At 48.5% G+C, this 22,168-nt stretch overlaps 2 protein-coding genes across 2 annotated transcripts in view; one reads left to right on the top strand and one right to left on the bottom strand.

Annotated features, from left to right (window-relative positions):
- LOC125706431 (major intrinsically disordered Notch2-binding receptor 1-like) overlaps positions 1 to 22,168 on the bottom strand; it is a 57,406-nt gene that overhangs the window by 33,248 nt on the left and 1,990 nt on the right. The window contains exons 3-4 of the mRNA XM_048973129.1: positions 21,781 to 21,891; positions 12,575 to 12,759 (exon numbers count right to left, since the gene is read on the bottom strand). The gene's annotated coding sequence lies outside the window, so the exon portion shown is untranslated. The remainder of the gene's footprint in view (positions 1 to 12,574; positions 12,760 to 21,780; positions 21,892 to 22,168) is intronic.
- LOC125706433 (aldehyde dehydrogenase family 1 member A3-like) lies at positions 1,148 to 9,449 on the top strand. The gene is made up of 13 exons (XM_048973133.1): positions 1,148 to 1,367; positions 1,957 to 2,061; positions 2,291 to 2,431; positions 3,633 to 3,762; positions 5,492 to 5,553; positions 6,638 to 6,766; positions 6,958 to 7,071; positions 7,232 to 7,334; positions 7,457 to 7,641; positions 7,721 to 7,885; positions 8,217 to 8,374; positions 8,755 to 8,829; positions 9,317 to 9,449. Exons 1-13 carry the CDS (start codon positions 1,278 to 1,280, stop codon positions 9,414 to 9,416), a joined length of 1,557 nt encoding a protein of 518 aa, XP_048829090.1. The 5' UTR covers positions 1,148 to 1,277; the 3' UTR covers positions 9,417 to 9,449.

Consider the following 22,168-nt stretch of genomic DNA (forward strand, 5'->3'; position numbering starts at 1 on the left):
TCCCTTTTCATCATCTGTCTGGACTGCAGTTCCTGCCTCTTTTAAAACACTTTAGTCTCCCTGCCTTTTATTAGTCAGTAGGTCCACGTCGAGAATCTGCTCAATAATTAACCCTCGCTGAGATCGCCGGAAGCGCTGATGACATGGAGGATTTTCAGGCTCGCATTCTGCCGTCACTCAGTAAGGTCACACAATCCCGGCATTTTTTTGTCACGCATGTGACAATGACGAAAGCGATAGCGCCGTGTAACGCCTGCTAATCTGGAGTCACCCTTTCCGTGATACGAGGCCCATTTGGTATACAAATGTTGACCGTGCGTTTGGGGGAACAGGACAGCAGATAACGGGCGATGGAACAGGCCACTTTGCGTGACTGGTTCCGCCGGTGTAATTGGGTTTCGCTCTGTAATTCGCTCTGTCATTTCCATAACGGCATTATCAAGAGCACGTCCTCCATCTCTCCATCTCCCTGTGCTTCCTCACCCACCTTTTCCCACCGTGACCTTTCACTGCATCATTTCCTCCCTTCACCCACCACAACAGCCACCCAAAACCCTGACTCATTAAGGTGTGTTAGACGGGGGGGGGGGGGGAGCAGACAACAGTTGTCCCTGCTGGCCTTCAATGGCAGATACCGGACATGTAGAATCTATACACATGAACGGGACCAGAGTACAGGTCCCCCAGCGACAACAGAGCTGGTCTCCATGATTTCAGGTGTGTCAGTCTCCATCAGAACCAGATGCACAATCTGGGGGGGGGGGGGGGGCAGAGGAGGCCTCAGGTGCCCATAATGGTATAAATATCGTAATAAAAAACATTCACAAATTCTACTCCAATTCGGTGTTGACCGGCAACAGGCACGGTCATCCTTCTTGATGTGTGAGTGCATTTAGGTGAGAATCAAAGAACCTGTCCCCACCCTGAGAGAGTGTTAAATTATACTATGTGTGATGGGGGGGGGGGGTCTTATTATAGTGAAGCCACATTATCCATCTGGATGAGTGAGAACAGTCTGCGGTGATGAATAGCTTAAGAAGTAGTCAGCATGGACATTCCAGACAAATATTACTGTTTTAACTGTAAGTGGAATTGAGAGGAGGGGGTGTGGATGCCCACAGAAAAGGAGGGGTGGGGCTGTTTTATTCTTATCAGTCATCCAATACGAGGGAGGATCTTAAATAAGCCGTATAAAGCCCGTTGTATTGGTTAGGAGATTACACACCGGAGTGCTGGGACCTGGCGCGACCCTGAAAACTCATTTCCAGAGAAAGATCATGACCCAGAACGGGACTAAAGCGAATAGGCTGCCAGAGGAGAAGGTTTGCCCACGTCCGCTGAAGGATGTGGAAGTCAGACATACTAAGGTAGGACGTCGATTTAATGAAGATGAAGTGCCCATATTTTAGTGCGATGCAGAGTAAGTGCCGGGAGGGTCCAAAAACATCTGCAATTGAGCTAAATACCAAGCGCGCTGCTGGACGCGTTTATAATAACGTGCAACAGGTGGAGGCAGGGAAATGTTTACGGTTTAGCACTGATTTGATACTAATTCAACAGGCTGAGCCGCTTCGTTACGTTTGTCAGTCCTTCGCTTGTTCGTTACGTCTCGCCCTATTTATGTGCAATTGTTGTAAGTACGGAGATTAATGTATACCTACTGGATCCTGTATGTACGTTGAAATGTAATATAAAAGAAACTTTTAAAAAGTTTTTTAAATCGTGCCAAGTGAAGGTGCGCAACTTAAAACATGAAGTTTATATACAAGTCTGTTATATATATATATATTTCACCGTATCTTCTGTATGGAAAAAAGTATAACGCGACTGGTTTGACACTAAGGTTTTTTTTTTATCCTGAACATCATAATGGCGTCATTTCGGTAATGATTTGTTAAACGATGTACCGTTACGCAAGAATACTGCAATTTCTTGCCGCTGTCTTTTCCATTCCAGATTTTTATCAATAATGAATGGCACTGCTCTGTTAGTGGGAAGAAGTTCTCCACATATAACCCTGCAACAGGTGCGAAGATCTGCGACGTGGAGGAGGCCGATAAGGTGAGAATAACTCGTGAAATCATGAAATGGCCTAACCCTACCGGGAAGAAGGCTTTCACAGATGTCCGTGACTAATTTCGCTTTAAGGTTATTGAGAACGAAAAATGGCAAGGCTGAACAAAAAAATGGAATGACTAAAACGGAAGGTTCTCACATTTTCTTTACTGTCACACGAGAAAGTTTCAGCGCACTAACGGTCTTGTTAAATGGACTGATCATGTGTCCCCAGGCCGATGTGGAGAAGGCAGTGGAGGCGGCCAAGGTGGCTGGCCAGAGGGGGTCTACCTGGAGAAGGATGGACGCGTCCAGCCGAGGGAACCTGCTGAATAAGCTGGCCGATCTTTTGGAAAGAGACCGCCACCTACTGGCCGTGAGTTGCTACACGCCGGGCGAACAAGCGCTCAAGAGGGACGGGGGCTGCCTGCTTGGCAAACAACCGCAGTGAATCGATTTTTAACCAGCAGCAGCCGCATGCCGCATAATATCAAACCTGAGATTTCACAAACAGCCTATGTGGAAAATCATGTTTACTGGCAGCCCAGCAGCTTCCCCGCGATGGAGGAGGAGATTACATGCAGTTTATCATATCTTAAGCGCCAGGATGATTTAATATTCTTCATGATATGGAGTAAAAGAGTCATTTTTGGTATAAACATTTCATATTCATCACAATAAGCACGAGTGATGTCATAAGTTTGATATATATCATGTTCTTGTACTTATTTAGTGTAGGACGGAAATAATTTTACTCCTAATTTGCTGAAGCATGCAGGATAACCAGGATGGTTACAACACACTTATCACACTTTTGGGAATAATTAGTGTTGGGGAATAAGTTGTACCCCACCACGCAAAATGCACCCTCTGGCCCTATCGGTGTCAGTCATGCCAGAATTTTGTTTTATTAGAACAGGGGTGACATCATTTAAATCCCCCTGGCTCTTTTACCCGAGTGTCGTTTTTCTTTAAATCGGGCACTAATTTGTGTAATCAGAGCCCTGTTTAACGTATCCCCTTAACTGACCTGCTAGATCGCATTAGGAGATGCATTTGTAAATAGATCGGGGCATCAGCGAAAGCTGCGATAGCATGTGAGCGCTAAGCGTCGCGTGTGCCAAAGAGTTGCGCGTGCCTGGAAAAGGCACTGCGTGTACCGCGAGCCTGACCGCGTCCGGTGCCTTATACGTTTCTTGTCAGTACTTTGGGCTACACTGGGACCTTCTTACAGCTTAATGGCACCGGTGACATTTTGATAAATCGCCACTCAGTTCTGCACTCTCACCTGAAATGAGTTGTTTTTTTTTTTTTTTATGTTTTTTTTTTTTTTGCTGCATGGTTAAGATAATGAACCTAGAATTCATATAAGTAGCTATAACACACGCAGAGCTTTTTCCAGGTTTTCATAAAACTTCCTAATAGCCTGTGATGTTTCTGCATGACTACATCCTCAGTTCCACAATGCAGGCACGCAGAAAGCAGCAGGCTACCTATCAGGATTTCACTGATGGACTGATGGACCAAACAGCGCCTTGCTAATTCACCGTACAGTTTGTGTCTTTGTTTCGCCTCAGACCATGGAGTCGATGGACACGGGAAAGCCCTTCTTACACTCCTTTTTCATCGACCTGGATGGCAGCATCAAAACGCTGCGATACTTTGCTGGATGGGCCGACAAAATCCAGGGCAGGACGATGCCCGTGGGTGAGTGAGCCTCTTCTGACGCGTATTGATTGCATATAAATAACCACCAATGTCCAGTGGGTCCTGTGCCCGCCTATCTCACGTCACGTCAATGCACGTCCGAGTGCGTTCAGGTGCCCTTTTCTTAAGTGTGCGTGGGCTCTCCCCCAGAGTTCATTCTCCACCCCCCCAAGTCGACAGTGCAGCGTTCCAGCTGATCTGGGGGGTATATTTACCAGAGCTGGTCTCCTAGTTTTCTGGTGTTTAAATTCAAATCCATAGCTGTGGGTGCGAAGGGGAGGGGTGCTGTCTGTAACCAATTAGGGCCAACTGTCAGGGAACGTGTCATAATCCCCGCCCCAGGGACAGCTCGCAGATGCTGACCTTCCTTAATTAGACTCATTATGGGAGTAATTAGACTAAATGCCCATAGAGTCGGGCTGCTGGCACAATGGAAAATGTGTCTGATTACGGATCAGAAGATTCTCCTTCTGACTCCTGGCTGGCTAAATCTTTCAAGTGAGGGATTTGTGTCTATATCAGTAACAATATAAAAAAGTCTTTCGTATAAAAAAGTCCTTTATAATGTATTCTAATTTAGAACAGCCAATTAATGAAGCCACACTGGGGCTCAGAGTAAGACTGCTATTTCCATGCTCAGATAATCCTTATCAGCCTCACTGCAGCTTACAGCAACTCTTCCCGCAAATCGCACCGTTCACTATGCAAATTTCACCTGTGATAGCCAACCAAAGCAGCCACGCATTATCTGGCTTGCAGATTTTACATGCGGGATTGCGGGAGTAGATCAGGGAAAGCTGAGAGCCGGCGGCTGCCTTGATGTGGAGGAGACCCGCGGTCTGCACACACAGCCAAAGAGCAGCCCTGGAGACAGGAAAGCATTAAGGCAGAAGCCGGATTGAATATTCACCGAGGAGTCTGCAGCGCGGGTCACCTGCTCGCTGTCCCTGTGGATGGATGACTGACATCATAGGGACTTAAAATGACCGTCATCAAGATTATAGGACAATAGTAAGATCAATTACAGACATACATGATTCCGATAGGCCTTTTTAAGGGTCCAAAGCAGGTATGGCTAGGGACCATTATTGTTAATATTATTTTATTATTATTATTATTATTATTATTGTATTATAATGTTTATGCAGATTTGAAATTGCGTAGCCGACTAAGAGCTGAATACTTAAATGGAACTGGGTTCCCTTCTCGAAAGGTAAACACCATTCCGCTTCCGGAATTTGAACCAGCCTCCTAGTGACAAGTTCCCTTCTGTAATCCTGTGATACCCACTGGCAACCTTGATCACACAGACAGCGATACCTCAGGTAGCTTAGATCTCTTTTGACACACAATGTCCCTATGTGCCGGTAATGGAGACGACATCTGAACTGGGGCACATGTCTACCCAGAGGCGGAGGGGCTGTCACGATTTGAGTGTTGATGAATAACAACCCGGCCCTCATTTTCGCAAAGCCTCACTTTGTTTTCGCCCTTTAGATATAGCCACGACCCACTCCCCATGTGGCCACGCCCCCTTTTGAAGCCACATTCTTTTCTCACTGTATTATTCTCCCTATTGTGGCAGGCTGTGGACCTGCAGTTACCCTGCGAGCCTTGCCGAGACGTCCTGTGTGTAGCGCTTGGTTTTTGAAAACTTAATCCCGGACCAGCTGAACACAAGGCCCCTGATTCATGGTCTCTGATTCACACCCTTTCTGACATTTTGCAGATGACAGCTTTCTGTGCTTCACTAGACATGAACCAATCGGCGTCTGCGGGGCAATTATTCCAGTAAGTAACAAAAAACACCTCGATTTTCCATCCCGCCTTGGCGTCCGGTGCTGGTTGCATCTCTTACGCTGCACAGTGACACGTAGAAGCTGTGAACTCAGATAAAAACTGAAGACACTCGTCGCCTCTCAGTGCACGTATCTTGATGAACGTGCAGACTTTTGTTCAGCGATGAGCGCAGGCATAGCTGTATTTGCAGCATCCCTTGAATTCTGCGTGACAGAAATCTGCCCATGTGAGCCTGTCTTTCCCCCACAGCGTCCAATCAATTAACGGCTATTTAGAATCAGATTTACTCCAAATCCTTACTTCCAAATGGCAGGACTACGGAAGCGATTTGGCTCACAGTCACAGACACAGCGCTTGCCATCCAAGCGAATGCTCAGGTTTAAAGGGAAACTGAACTCTGCAGGAAATGTAATCTTAATCTTATCACTCTCTAGTCATAACTGGGCCAAACTGTAATCTCTCTGAAGGGTAATATTACTAAGATCAGAGAGAAATCTGTCAGGTGGAGGATGCTTTTACAGCAGGAATACTTTGGGGGTGATCTAATCATTGTTTTTGTTAGCAAATAAAGCAATACAGGAAATGCAGAAGTTCACATGTGCTAACAGTCACTGTAATGGCTGTTATTAAATCTATTGTGTTGCACTAATAGAAAAAACATTTTACACTAGTAGGATGTACAGTCTTAGAAGATTATCAGTTAAAATTGGCTGTTGGCTCCTCGATCCCCTTTGAAACAACACAAAAACCGTCCCCAGCTGTCAGACTCAGGGAATTACATCATAGTGGCAGAGTGACGTTGTTGGAATCAGCCGTGAGACACAAAGCTGGTGAGTCATAACGTGAAAGAGGCAGGGAGCTCGGTTCCAGAAACCAAAGACCTGCGGCCAAGCTGAGATCAGAGTTTTACAATCACGTTGGGTCAGTGAGTCTCTTACATTTGCTGCCTGACTCTGCATGCACTCTCAGGGGTCTTTACTGGGATGCGAGTCTTTGTTTTGAGTCACACTATGCGCTGCCTTCCCCGTTTCCATGACTGCGTTCTGACTCCACTTTCCACTGACTTGTCCGTTAGTGGAATTTCCCCCTGCTGATGTTCATGTGGAAGATCGCCCCGGCGCTGAGCTGCGGCAACACCGTAGTCCTGAAGCCGGCCGAGCAGACGCCGCTCACAGCCCTCCACATGGGGGCGCTGATCAAGGAGGTGAGAACACAGCCCACCCTTTAACACAAAGCAGGACCGTCCTACTCGGAGAGAATCACTCACATGTTGACTGTACTTATCTATCGCACTGGAAAATCTCCGCCTTGCTCAATTTCTGTTGTACACTTATCGTTCTGCAGAGGAATTTATCTTGCTGACCATCATTTACCCCCCATGTATGTTCCTGGAAGGCTGGATTCCCCCCAGGGGTCGTAAACATCCTGCCTGGCTTCGGACCCACTGCAGGGGGTGCCCTGGCCTGCCACATGGACGTGGAGAAGGTGGCCTTCACAGGGTCCACTGAGGTGAGCCTTTCCAGTGTGACTTTCCAGTGTGGGGGCGCCGTCTCTGCTCATTCATGCTGAGAGATGAGGGTTAGCAGAGCGGGTCTCAGGCTGCAACACTTGGAACGGTGCTCTGAAGCTCACCGGCGCCCCCTGCATGTGGCGGTCTTTCACGCCACAGGTCGGGAAGCTGATCCAGCAGGCAGCGGGAAGAGGCAATTTGAAGAGAGTGACACTGGAGCTGGGAGGGAAGAACCCCTGCATCGTTCTGGCCGACGCTGATCGTGAGTGCTGGGGGATTACACCCCCCCCCCGCGGCATGGCGGGGGGCCAGGGGGCCCTCGATTTGGGGGAAGGGGGTATTGAGCAGAGTACAGAGCGTGACAGTGCTGTCTGCGCTCTGCAGTGCAGAAGGCTGTGGAGGAGGCCCAGCAGGGGGCGTTCTTCAACCAGGGCCAGTGCTGCACTGCCGCCTCGCGCATCTTCGTGCAGGAGGACGTCTACCAGGAGTTTGTGCGCCTCAGTGTGGAACGCGCCAAGCGCGTGGTGCCGGGGGATCCCATGGACCCACGGACATCGCATGGGCCGCAGGTGCATGTCCCTCCACTGACCGCCGACGTCCTCATCCCCCCCCCCCCCAGCCCGTGCTGACAGAGGTGTTTCGTCCAAGATTGACCAGGAGCAGTTCGACAAGATCATGGAGATGATCAAGAGCGGCAAGCGGGAGGGGGCCAAGCTGGAGTGTGGGGGCGTCGCTGTCCGAAACCAGGGCCTCTACATCCAGCCCACCGTGTTCTCCGAGGTCCAGGATCACATGCGCATCGCAAAGGAAGAGGTGCTGCAGCAGAACGCAGGCCTGCTGATTTCATAACATGACATAAACTGAGTTGGGGGGGCAGGACCTGGATCCCAAGGGCCACGCCGTGTGTTACCATTACAGTAGCTACTTTCTACTGGACAGGTGGTGCTGATTAACATGTATTCTCCAAGTCCTTCAGGAATGCAGAACTAGGGTCAGGGTTGGCCAACCTTGTTAGTTGTTTGTAGTCAGATGCGTACTGTAGGTCTAGTAACAGGCACAACAGTGCCACCTGCTGGATTTGTGTGTAGCTCTGCATGTGGAATCACGTGTTACGAACACTTAACGGTGGGCTTGTGCTCCTCAGATCTTCGGCCCTGTGCAGTGCATACTCAAGTTTAAAACCCTGGAGGAAGTGATCCAGAGGGCAAACAGCACAGAATACGGGCTGGTCGCCGCGGTATTTACAGAGAGCGTGGACCAGGCGCTTTGCTTGTCCAGTGCCCTGCAGTGTGGGACTGTCTGGTAGGTTATACAGTATCTGTACATCCATACATGACGTCACAACATCTAAAGAAAACAAGGAATTTTGGCTGTTCAGCTTTTCTGTGCACTAAAATGAAATAGTGTTACTTAAAATGGTAAAACGTCTTTCACCTTCTGGTGATCAGAATGACACGTCACCATTGACCAAAACTAAAGACCCCCAATGCTAACACCCAACATTAGCTCACAACGTCAACACAAAATGAAAATGAACAGAACAGATAAGCAGTGAAGTAAAAGCCAAGGCTTGGCTGCAGGCTGCAGATGTCCGGCCTGCTATAAAGTCTCCTTTGTTCTCCGAGAGTCTGGCAACCCTCCCCACTCTGCCTCACCTCCCCCACCACCCTCCTGTCCCACAGGGTGAACTGCTACAATGCTCTGCACGCCCAGACTCCCTTCGGCGGCTACAAGATGTCCGGCTTCGGGCGAGAGCTGTAAGGCCGCCCTCCTCCTCCTCACTCTCACACAGGCCGAGCTCGGACCAAACAACCTTCCGCTCACAGGCACAGAGGCTCAGCCCGCTGACCCACACATGCTATACGGCTATGCACCGTATTTTTCGACTCACTAGTCAGTAATACATTTATACAGCGTCGTCTAGACAAAATCAGAATTTTCAGAGCCATTTTTACAGGAACTAGACAGTAACGGTAGGGTAACAGAGCAGAAATAAGTACAAACCCACTCAACATCGGGAGTTTGCAGCAGAGATGAGTAATCTTCATGCTCCAAAAGTAAGTGCTCTTCACTCTAATGATGCAACTTTTTGCACAGTAAGTCACATTAAGGGCCAACGTTTCTCATGACTGACACACAGCAGCCACAGAAACCTCTTAGTCAGAAGCGAATAAACAGATATTGCTGACTTTCTGTGACATGTTTTAGTAACTAAGGAGTAAGGGCCGTTTCTTGCCTCTGCAGGGGTGAGTACGCACTGAGAGAGTACACCGAGGTTAAAGCAGTGACCATCAAACTGAAGGAGACGCCGGGGGAGATCAGCAGAGACACACTGCCCCTGTAGCAGGGGACCATGATTGGGGGGGGGGGGGGGGGGGGAGGAGGGTTGCCTTGGAAACACTACCCACCAGAGTTGTCACTGGGACCCAGCCTGGCTATTCTCCCAGCGGTATCTCAGCCCAGACTGCCAGGTGGCACTTATAATGATCCCAAGCTCTTTCTGTCGGTAATCTGGGGGAAAATGTCAATTTCCTTAAGCTACATTACACTTGTCCTAATACCTTCTATGTCAAAGGAATGCTGTGTGTCATATGATCACAGGGGTAGCATTTACATCCAATCAGAGACAGGCTGGAAGCTCATGAGGGGCCTTAAGCATCACTACTATTATTCTTATATACTGAATGACTTTCCTGTTATTTTCCTTAGTATGTTGCACTTAGGGAATTCCAGTATGTGGATCCTTATGTCAGGCCTCATAAGCTTGCTATAACATCCAGTGAATTCCGCACTGCATTTGCTATGCTCAGTGTGGAGAAGCTGTTAGCACCCAGCACTCGTCAGCTGAAGGTTGACTGACAAATGTCTGACGTCGTAGAGTCATTGTTGGACATTTGGACCTCAGCTTCCGTGAGGAACAAGAATCGGTTCTCGTCTGGTGTGACTGTGTCCTAAAGTGTTAGACTGTCTGGTCACTGAGGGGATTCATAAAAGTCTCATTTTACGCTGATGGGAACGTGGGCTATAAAACTGTATGTTGTATGAAAAATAGTTCTTGTACAAACTTAAACATGTAAATTCAAATGTTTTTATGTTTGTAGCAAAGAAACATAACAGGGAACTCAAATGTTTTTAGAATATTGGAAATAGTAATTGGTGAGTTTGACTTGAATAATATATTAAAGACAAGACACACCTCACCCCCCCCCCCCCCGGACAGACACGGAGCTGGGAAAGTCAGGATGATAGCCAGACGCTTCTATTAATTGTAGCCAAGAGGTTGTATCAATCTGTTTTGTACTCAGTTTTTAAAGAGTGCATTTTAACTCCATAAAATATGTATGCCTTTTAAATAAAAGCTCTATATACAGAGATGCTGTGTCTGTTGATTTATGCATCTTAGGTCTGATAAAACATGTGCAATGTGAGTGGAACATGACAAAGAGGGATGAGTTGCGACTAACGATGACCAGCTGGCCGTTTCGCATCTGCAATATTAAGACATCATTCTTAGTGAGCTCTGCATGCAGCGGCGTTGGGGTAACCCATCTCGCAGACCCCCCCCCGGCTTGCATTTGTGTAGAAATTCCTCTGATTAATTGGGACAGAAATCAAAGGGTTGCGACGGTGTTGTACTTAATCCAAGTCAAAGATCAGACTGCATCTTGCATCCCATCCCATGGCTAATCCTGGTCAGGCTAGTAGAAGCCTATGCCAGGCAGTGTAGGGCACAAGGCTGGGGTGCACCCTGGGCAGAATTCCAGTCAGTCCACTATGGGCATGGCTGCAAATTATGGGCGGTGGGTGGGGGGGTTACAACCCCCCCCCCCCCCTCCCCAAAATAAAACAGTCAATTCAACCCATTGGACCCCCATAAATTGGGGGGGACATCTACCTCCCAATACTCAACCCAAAGTAATGCCCTTGACTATGGGTAACTCAGAGTTGCCATTTGCAGATAGTTCAATTAAATCTATAATAAACGCAGTTGAACAAGTTTCAAACCCATATCTGTGGTGTGAGGCAAGTGCTACCCACTGATCCACCATTTGTTAATTCTAACTTCATGAATTTCCTCATCTGACGATTCAAATGAACCAAACATAGTGAGATGGTCTTAGCATTTACTCTTATCCGCCACAAGGTGGCGATGTTGCAACTGTCTGCAAACGCTGAAATAACAAACAGAGCACTTGAGCCTACAGAGCCTCTGGAAACCCCCTGTTCTGGCTCCCAGTAACACACATGTAATTTCCTCTACGGTATAATTGATACTTCTCACTTTTTCCTGGAATTCTCCTGGGTACATACATCTTTTCAGGAATCGTGCATGTTTGGAGGGAAGCCATAATCAGCACCACACTGTTTTCCTGGAAAACCTATTTCCCAGGGCCCAAAGTCAGCCCAGCAGCCCCCATCAGCAGAGGCCCCGAGGGGGCTCCATGATAAAACCCTCCCCAACTGCCACTTTGCTTCCACACAAGCGGAACCAGCTCCCAGCCAGCAGAAACTGCCAGTAAGCTGTCATGGGCCATGGTGGCCAGCAGGGGGAGCTGAGGAGGCAGGCTCCACACCAAGGGGCACTCTACACGTGATTAAGGAGAGCAATGCAGCACAATGGCTCAGCCAGTGTCTGGCCAGTGCTCTACCTGCCAAACGGCCTTTAGGCAGGTAACGAGGAGGCCATCTCTGTGGGGGAGGAGGAGTGGCCTTCCCACTATCCAGCTTCCCACTGCTTTATTGTTTATGGCAAATGGGGGGGCAGATAGACGGGGTTTCAGATTCAGGTCACATGGGCCAGCCAAGCAAGAACTGCTAACAGCACATTGATTGGGCAGCTTCCATCACAGCATGCTCGGGGGGAGCCACCTTTTGGAATCCTCCATCACTGGTGGGGGGGGGGGGGGGGGGGACACGGAAAAACTTAGCAGCCAACCTCGGAATATGATGCTACACACACCCAGCTCACACTTGAGCCGTTTATCAGTAGATGCACCGTCCTGGTCATGGAGGACGACCACGACACGACTGAAGAGGAGGCAAACGGTGCTGCTGCTTTGGAACTCACATGGTAAGCGAGGTGGGTACGATGCCAACTCATCCTGCGGACGGTGGGCGTGGCCAGGTGCCCTGAACTCTCTGCTTCTAATCCTGTGTCTGGCAGAATGCTATTACCATCCGGCCACTAAGTAAGGCCCAGTGTCTCTCACTTCTGCATCACTTTAGTATCTGCTAAGTTAATGTCAGCTACCAAGCATGCACATCTAGGCATAACAGGTGTGAACAATCAACCAATGGAACATGAGGACCCTGTTCCCACACCTGAAGCAGACTCAGATAAACGCGTTAATGTTCTAACTAATGCTGTAATTCAAACATGAATCATTATAAGAATATTTTGTGAAAATGAGCCAGATTAGCCAGAAATATCAAGAGGTTATAATAAGCCACGTATCAGGTCACTCTCAAACAAATGTTTGGCTGCCCGCATGTCTGACTTACAGAAAAAGTGCTGCAGTTCCTTGGAAATGTTTTTCGGTGACTGCTTGTTGGGTCTCCCGGGGTGAACGGAGTTCCCAGGAAGCTGCTTTCGTCCTGATGGAGGGAGGAGTTAGCTGGCCCTCGCTGTGACTCCAGCAGGCCCTCGGGCACTTGTGGACACGGCCTTCAGCTCCACCCCTGCTGTCCTACACCCAGAACAGTTTAGTACATCACTTGGTAGTAAATCTGCTCTCATTCACACAAAGGAAATTCAGCAGCTGGAGCCTTGTTACCAACACATGGTACATTAAAAACATTCTCATTTGAATGATGTGGAGAGGTTTACGCCATGTGCTTCCCTGCCGAGCCTGCGGGAGGCAGTGTGGGGATGCTTTGCTGATGACCATACCCTGGTAACCCTTTACTTGAAAGGGCACAAATACTATAGTATTATGCTATTAATTGTATTAATTAACCACAGACAAAGTCTTAGTTACATACTGATCTTATGTTTGTTCATTTTTAATGAAGCGTGACGCATGTTTTATCTCAAGCAGTTATATTTGTTACTATGTCTGTTAATTCTGTAAACCTTTGTGATCTACTGAAGGAACAAGTCAGGAATAATGCAAGTTAAATGCTGAACTCACGTTTTTTCATAGTTAATGAATCACGACGCATCTTTTATCTCAAACAGCCACTATATTTGTTCATAATTTGTACTTCAGTAGTAACTGAGTCATCACTAGTATTTGTGCCCAGTCAAGTAGTATTACCCAGCTCAACCAGCATGGCTATCAGTGCTACAACAACGCTACAAACACACTTCAGAATGACCTGGCCACCCGGCCCCCAGCCCCCAGCCCCCAGCCCCCAGCCCCCAGCTCCCTACAATTCTGGGAATTGTTGCAGATGGGCTAGAAAGGAAGTGACTTGCTGCTTAAAATATCTTGGAAAACCAAATTTTTGTAAATACACTCACTTTAAGAGATTCCACCAGGCCTCAAGATCCATCTGTCCCATGAATTCTTCTACTAATCTGATTCCTCTTCATGTTTTTTTGAATGCTCTTATGTTGTGCTTTTACTCCTAGAACAGTCTACTTAGGTTCTTACACTGTTATTAGTTGTTGTGTAGTTTTTCTCTAGCTCCTGTCTACACCTGTACCTGAACATTCACTGGAAGCTCAGCATAGCTGCACTTGTGCCTATTTGACTCCTTGACATCATGGTCATTTTCAATGTGCCATTGGCCTTGCTTGTATGTTGCTCTGGACGAACCGTAAATGCAACGTGGTCCTGCAGCCTCACTCGCAAGATGCACTTTGGACTTCCTCCCTTAAGGATTATTACTACAAATACAAATTCAAATGCATATGAAAGGAGAACAAGGACCAGAAACCATCAAAGTCTGGCTGGGAAACTCTGCCAGGCCTGCAGACAATTTACTGAAAACAAGGTCTGTTGCAGACCTGCTAAGCAGGCAAGCAGTAAATGCAACTGCTGATGCACTTCAGCGAGAGAAAGAGTCTTAGCCATTAATGGTGTGTGTTGTGTGATTGGCAACCCCAGTCCCAGCTGAAGAAAGGGATTAGACAGAGACAGACGGGCTAGCGGTGGTACTTTTATGTGTGTGGTCATGTCAGAGAGCACATCTCAGCTCTGCCTCTCATTATCTGACCGCAGCTGTACAGTCAGATGTTCTCCTGGTATGGAAACCGGACCTCAGCATAACGGCCCAAAGACCAGCGCAGACCCTCCAAGGCTGTGCCCAATCAGGGCTGGGGCAGCCCAGTCAGACACACTTTCTCTTGCCTTGGATTTACCGCACGGCCTGGTGACCCTGTTTATCGGTGTCACAGGAAAGCATTTGGTGCTCAGAGGTTTGGAATCGTTCCTTGGTGTCTGCAGACTTCTCCAGAGATTGACAGGATTTATCACAGAGACCAACCATCCAGACATCCATCCGTCCATCCATCCATCCATCCATCCATCCATCCATCTGTTTTCCAACCTCTTGAAGGTTGGGGGGGGGGGGAGGGGGGCTATCCCTGGCAGCATGAGGTACAGGGTTGGGGTTCACCCTAGGTGCAGAGGAGTATGGATCACAAGAACCTAAATATTTCACCAGGCTTCACAACAATGCTGTAAAAATCCATCCATCCATCATGCTTATCCATCTTGGGCTATGGTGGGCTTGGGCTATGGTGGACCTAGGCTATGGTGGGCTTGGGCTATGGTGGGCCTGGGCTATGGTGGGCCTGGGCTATGATGGGCTTGGGCTATGGTGGGCCTGGGCTATGGTGGGCTTGGGCTATGGTGGGCCTGGGCTATGGTGGGCCTGGGCTATGGTGGGCTTGGGCTATGGTGGGCCTGGGCTATGGTGGGCTTGGGCTATGGTGGGCCTGGGCTATGGTGGGCTTGGGCTATGGTGGGCTTGGGCTATGGTGGGCCTGGGCTATGGTGGGCTTGGGCTATGGTGGGCCTGGGCTATCTCAGCACAGAGCACTAGGCTGAGGTTCACCCTGCACAGGATGCCAGGGCATTAGACAGTGCAGCTAAACATTTGGAAAATTACTGTTAGCGACCATTTTGCATTTGTGTCCTGGTCTTCACCCCCCCGCCAGTATCAGTCACATGGCCATTTTGAACCCGTCCCCCAAAACTCAGATGGAGGATGTACCGCATCAAGCTGACACAGGGTCCGTTACCATGTGACTTTTACTCTGGCGGATGTAATATCCCGACCCGTTGCTCATTACCGTTTGATTACCAGGAGCTGCTCTGTTGGCCTTGACCGTTGCCCTGCCAACATGTCAAATCGTTCGGGAGCAGCTTGGGGCCTAAAGCCTCTGCCTCCATCATCGCTGTGTGGCTGGAAGCAGACGAAGGTCCCCTATCATGATAATTACAATGAGAGATGAAAAAGACCGGAGTCTTCCGTGGCGTCCAAATGAGAGGCGGGCGGGCAGGCCCTGGGCTTTTTATGGCGCCTTATTGAGAGATTAAACAGCCGTGGGTCATGCGCCCGGGACGTTTCTCACGGCGCGGTGAGTCAGCGTTTTCTGTCTGCGGCCCCGTCGTAAGAACCCACGGCCATGGACAACTCGGTGTCCCGATAGCTTAAAGGGCATGCTAATTACAGAGAGCTGCGGCAGATAAGTACAGGGAGGGTGGAGGAGACGCCCCCGCCGGTCTGATAAAAGGGCGCGTGTCTGGGGCACCCCGGCCTTTAATCGGCAGCGGGCAGACGGCGCGTGGCGAGTCAGAGCGTGCCACATTGCCGACAAGCCACTGGGCCTTTGTGGCCCCCACCTGAGTGCCTCTGGCCCCTTCCAGGCTAAACCTCAGTCACCAGGTGCCGTACTTTTGGTATGTTACTTTCCCTTTTCCATTGACTTCCGGTCAAGTACCAGTACCAAAAGTTCCAGTACCAAAAGTTCCAGTACCAAAAGTTCCAGTACTTAAAGCACTAAACCAGCAGGGCTACTTCTTTGGTACTTTGGGGTGGGACTTGAAACACTGCTGCGATGGGCCGGCCCCCCATCCTGGGTTGTTCCCTGCCTCGTGCACATTGCTTCCGGGATAGGCTCCGGACCCTCCGCGACCCAGTAGGATAAGCGGTTTGGAAAATGGATGGATGGATGAACTTGAAACACTGTCTTTGTTGATTGGTTATGTGAATAACCTGCTTCTGAAACGCAATTCAAACGGCACCGTGAAGACAGTTACAAACTTTAATTGCAATCTGGTTGGAAGAACATATACAAGATCAGGACGGCACAACGAAATAAAAAAGCCGTGACCGAACGAGAAATTTTCGAACATCGCAACTTGATTTTGTTATAATAAAAAAATTCTCTCAAATCTGTCTAGGAGTGATTTAGACGACATGTATGAAAATTGCTAAATTAAAACTGCTAATATTTTTCTTATGACAAAGAAAAAATATTTTACTAAAACTTAAACCCCCTGGACTTGTAATGTCTGTGCAGCCTGTAAGGTTCGTACGAAAAACCTGTTCTCAGCCTAGCTCACTTTCCTGGTTCTTGAGATGTAATTGGATGTGCATCACATGCAATGTTGGTATTAATATAGCATGTCATCCAGTCGTACTACAGCCATTTTTTGAATTCAGTACAAAACAGCCCACCTTGCATTGTGCTGTCATTCAGCACCAGTATCAGTTTTCCACATCACAGTAAAACCAACACCTTGATGTAGTCTACTGTGGTACTTTTCTTTTGGTGCCTGGGGCAGTGGAAAAGCAGTGCAGTGCAGTGCAGTGTACCACCAGCCCCACACTGGACCTTGTAGCCTCTCCTTTTGGTCAGCATGCGGTTCCTGCTTCCTCACTGCTGGGGCCTGGGCAGGATTGGCATGGACAAACTGAGCGGGAGTGCAGACACGCTCTATAGTGGACCCAAAAATTTACACCGGGAAATTCTATGTGCTGAAGGGACCTGTATTTGTTCAGTATGAAAGTGCTAACCCAAGCAGGGGGCCAAAGGTGACGTCTTGTCACATCAAGGGTGTGACAACAAAAAGTAGGGTACAGACAGTGGTGGGGTATGTGCAGAACAGCCTATAGAGTGAACAGGAGTATAAAATACAGAGGGTAGGAGCTGAGCATGATGGGAGCTGGTCTACGTTGGTCAATAAGGTGCCATTCCTTAGATGCAAAGGAACTGATGGGACATACATAACTCCTGTGTGTTCCTGTTCCAGGCTCGTAATGGTTGTATTTTTTTTTGGGGGGGGGGGGGGGTATTTTATTGTGTTGTTTTCCAGAAGAATACATTCCAATTTTATTTGTAACCAGCACAGAGATCTTTAAAAATTTAACAGACCAACAAAATTCAATCAATCAAATGCTGCAGATTGTTCCAAAATCACGCACTACGCACTGAGCTCGCACAAAGCACTCGAAGCTAAAGCAAAATATTTTTGTTAAATCCTAGCAAACGCGCTTCCATCTTTGAACCACTTAGGCTGTGCTGGATTGTTGGGAGTCAGTCCCAGGCAGGAGAGGATTTAAGGATGCAGAACATCCTGGGTGGGATTCTTGTCCATTACAGGCACATAAATACACACATTATGGGTAATTTAGAGGAGCCAGCTGCACGTCTTCGGACTTTGGACCTCAGTCCTGGGGGGTGCACACTTACACCCTCCTCTGAAATTCATCAGGGTGCCCCAACTTTTCACTTCCAGAAATGCATTAATGTACAGTTTTGGGGGGGGGGGGGGTGCCGGACAATCAGCATCATTGGATCATCTTGATCAGCCTGAATGGTGTTGATGGTCTCCCACTGACTCTGGGGTGTGAGTGCACATACACCCCCCCCCCCTGCCGTGTTTTGTTCAGCAGCCAGGGATGACCTCAAGAAATCCCGACTCAAAGAGAAGTGACAGAGACGAGCTCCTGCATTGTTACTGGCTGCATGTTCTGCCAAGCCTGAATTCATTCTGCAGTATTGGACTGTCTGTCATTCTCCACACCTGAAGCTAAAATATGTGATGTTACACTCATAACTCACATGTGCAAGCGAGAGCTTCATCCCTAATGGAAGCTGTACGTGTGCATGTGTGCGTGTGCATACGTGTGTGCGTGTGCATGTGTGCATGCGTGTGCGTGTGTGCGTCCGTGTGCATGTGTGCGTGCATGCGTGTTTATGTGTATGTACGTGCGTGTGCATGTGTGTGCATGTGCGTGTGTGCGTGCGTGTGCATGCGTGTGTGCGTGCGTTTGTGCATCCGTGTGCATGTGTGCGTGCGTGTGTGCGTGTGCATGTGTGCGTGTTTATGTGTACGTACGTGCGTGTACATGTGTGCGTGCGTGTGTGCGTCCGTGTGCATGTGTGCGTGCGTGTTTATGTGTACGTACGTGCGTGTGCATGTGTGCGTGCGTGCGCATGTGTGCGTGCATGTTTATGTGTACATGCATGCGTGCGTGTGCATGTGTGCGTGTGTGCGTGTTCATGTGTGCGTGTGTGCGTGTTCATGTGTGCGTGCGTGTGCTTGTGTGCGTGCATGCTTGTGCATGCGTGCGTGCATGTTTATGTGTACGTGCATGTGCGTGCGTGTGCTTGTGTGCGTGCATGCTTGTGCATGCGTGCGTGCATGTTTATGTGTATGTGCATGTGCGCGTGTGTACGTGTGTGTGCGTGTGCATGTGTGCGTGTGTGCGTGCGTGTTTATGTGTACGTGCGTGCGTGTGCATGTGTGTGTGCGTGTGCATGTGTACGTGCGTGTGCGCGTGCGTGCGTGTTTATGTGTACGTGCGTGCGTGTGCATGTGTGCGTGTGTCCGTGCTTGTGCGTGTGTGCGTGCGTGTGTGCATGCGTGTGCGTGTGTGCGTGCGTGTGCGTTTTTGTAATTATTACATTGTGAGGACCAGATTTCCCCACATTATGATAAAAACCTGCAACTTTTGACCTTTACAATTTTTTGATCCCCACAATGTTAACCTGAAAAGCCTTTTGGTTACTTTGGTCGCTTATGGTTAAGGTTAGGGCTGGGTAGGGGTTAAGCTCATCACTGCTGAGACTAGGGTTATACTCATAGAAATGAATGTACGGTCCCCGCAAAGATATGGATACAAACGTTAGTGTGTGTGTGTGTGTGTGTGCACGCGCGTGTGTGTGTGAGTGAATGAGCTGCCCAATAAAGCTACTGCATAGACCCCACCAGCCACTACAGCTTCCCCTAGTGTTCACACTGTCTAAAGAGCAAGACTCTATACATCAGTATAGAGTATATCTCAGATGTTACATTCTGTGCAGCAAATAACGGAACACAGCCTCCCAGGTACCACAGCCTCCCAGTAACCATACCTCTCTCTCCCACAGCGTCTTTCTGTAAATGAGACATGTTCCTGATTAACACGAACATCCCAGAAGATGATGTCACTTTCATGCGATCTCCATGGGAACGTGGGAAGGCTGCCATCTTCCGGATATGTCAGTGGATGAGCCCGGCCAGGCGGTTCTCTTCCTTTGCCACAGGCAGCCACAGTGCCAACGAACACAGAACCATGGTTCTGTATGTAATGCCATGCATAACATCGGCTTAAAGCGTTCATGGAAGTTTTAATTACACAAAAATGTTCTGAGGGCAGAACGAAAAATTATCAATTCAGAGAAATAACCAGTCAGATCTTGGTCAGATGTCAGACCAACCAATCAGATGCTTGGACCCGCCTCCTCTGCAATCTGATTGGTTCTCTCTCTGAACCAATCATTTTTTTCGTTCTGCCCTCAGAACATTTTTGTGTAAGTGAAAAATCCCACAAGTGCTTAATGTGGCCCAGTCCCCACCACTAATGTCTAAACTACATGCGGTGAGAGTTTAAATGTCCCCTGTTGGTTTAGACCTCTCTGCAGACGTGTACAGTCATTCCGATGAATAATACAGCCAGCTGGCCCAGGATGGCTCTTCAAAGCACTGGGTATCCCTCGCCCAGCTCCCAGGGGACACTCCCATGGTGCTGGAAGCAATTACCGCTTCGCAACTACGCACTATTGCTGGGTACTCGGTCACGATCTCGACATTGTAAAACCAGGTTTCAAGCACAGGTTGTTGTAATTACCGACGTTGACTTCTCCCTCGGGGAAAGAGAAGGCCAACGCTTCTTTCAAGCCAAGAGGAAATCAAGCTTCTTTTGGCTTGCGAGGAGCCCCAGTACCACCCGCTGACTGCCTGGGATGCTGCCTTGGAAAGCAGAGGGGTGAGTGGGCTCTGCTAAGCCTTACTCCGTATTGTGGTGCCTGGTAGGAGGACTGGTCCTTAGGAAGTCTGGCCAGCATTAGCCCCCATAAACCATCAGGAACATGCTGGATTCACCCACTACCTATAACACACTTTGCTGCTTACTGCCAAGATGCAGGTATGGCAATCCCACCCACTGCGGGCTTTGAGGCGTTGTTCTTACCTGCTTCAGAAAGGCTATGGTACCTGTATGGTGGACCATCCACTTCCCATCATGGGGAAACGAGACACGCTTCCAAATCAGAGAAAGAGCCTAACCTGGAGAAGGAAACCATCCAGAAATCGCCAGAAGTCTGCCTTCTAGTGTTCTGGGAAAATCCTTGACACAAGTTTACTCGACAATGTTTGTAGAGTACAGTCTGTATACACAGGCTGAGAGGAGAATCATAAAAGAACTACGTTTGCCGTTTGTTTCACTGACTTGTGGTGAGAGGTTTGCATAGCAAAGAGGACTACAGAGACACTGCAGTTCCAGAGAATCGGATTAAACTCCAGTCGTCATGTGTGTCCGTCAGGAACACTGGCTGACGTGGACGGGACGTCGACGTCGGGAGTCAAAGAGCATCCCGAGCGGCGCCTGATGCCTGGTGATGGTGAACAGATCCAAGGTACGTGGTGATCGGGGGAAGAGTAGGGTGATGTCATTACGAGGGTTGGTTGTCATTTGCGACAACTTGCGCAGAATTGGTGTCCCCTCTTGTCAGCAAAAATTTATCACTTGCCAAAAGCGATCATGCACCCCCCCCCCCCCCCCCCCCCCGGCAAACATCGCAGGACACCTCTAAGTCCAGGGCTGATTTTTAATCCCGATCTAGCCCTGTTCCTCCCCCGGACGTCCTCACACATTGTCCATTTCACGGATTTTATACTGATCACAAAAGCCGAACCATTTACAATCTGCAGCACAGGGCAGGCCGCTTACTCCCCTGAATAACCTGGCAGCTACGGGGACAGTCGAGACAGTCTGCTTAGCTGCTGTCATCTCCCAAGACACGGTCACATGACAACAGCAACAAGCCGTATCAGCACTAAGAAATGAACGAATGTCTCTAAGTCCCACTGGACAAATCGCCACTGAAAGAGGGATACATTTTTGGTCATAAATACTAAAAACAGTCTTACTTTCACCCCAGCAATCCTGCCCAAGGTAAGCAAGTGATAGATGAATGAATGGATGTATTGATTTTTCAATAATTAATTGAAAAGTCCAACACTTAAAATGAGCAGCGTGATAAATATTCTCCCCCTGGCTGTGTGATGACTGATCTTATCACAGAAACTGCTTCTGTCACAGAGCAGGTCAAAAACCTCATTGATTTACACGATTTCTCTCACATAGGTTGCCGTTTAGTTCCAGTAACGGTAAGTTCCAGAAAGACTCAGCGTGACACGGAAATAGCACATATGCATGTTTTGGGGAAGCGTCCAGCTATCTGGCTGTGCTCTGGGTATCATTACCTCCTTTCAGGTTCTGAGGTGACTTTGTTGTTGGTCCAGGCCCACACAGGGAGACCATCCCTTCTTCTGGCCGGACTCGTACAGCCAGATCTGATTATGTTGGTTTTCAATCTGATGGGGATAGAAAGGGGAAGAAACATTAGCAACAGAAGCCGTCTTTGTATCAGCTTGTCATACTATAATAAACCTGGTCTGTTTTTATTGTATAAATCATTAAAATTTTGCTCTTGTTTTGCACAGATCTGCAGCATTTAAGATTCTGCTGAATGGAGAACATGCAAATTAGTTCCTCTTTTCGATAAAAGAGGATGTATGCAGCACCCTGGTCCTGCTGCGTTTCACTGTGTCCTGTACTAAGTGTATGTGGCTGAAATGACAGTAAAAAGCC

This window comes from Brienomyrus brachyistius, chromosome 13 (genome assembly GCF_023856365.1).
Source record: "Brienomyrus brachyistius isolate T26 chromosome 13, BBRACH_0.4, whole genome shotgun sequence".
Lineage (NCBI taxonomy): Eukaryota > Metazoa > Chordata > Actinopteri > Osteoglossiformes > Mormyridae > Brienomyrus > Brienomyrus brachyistius.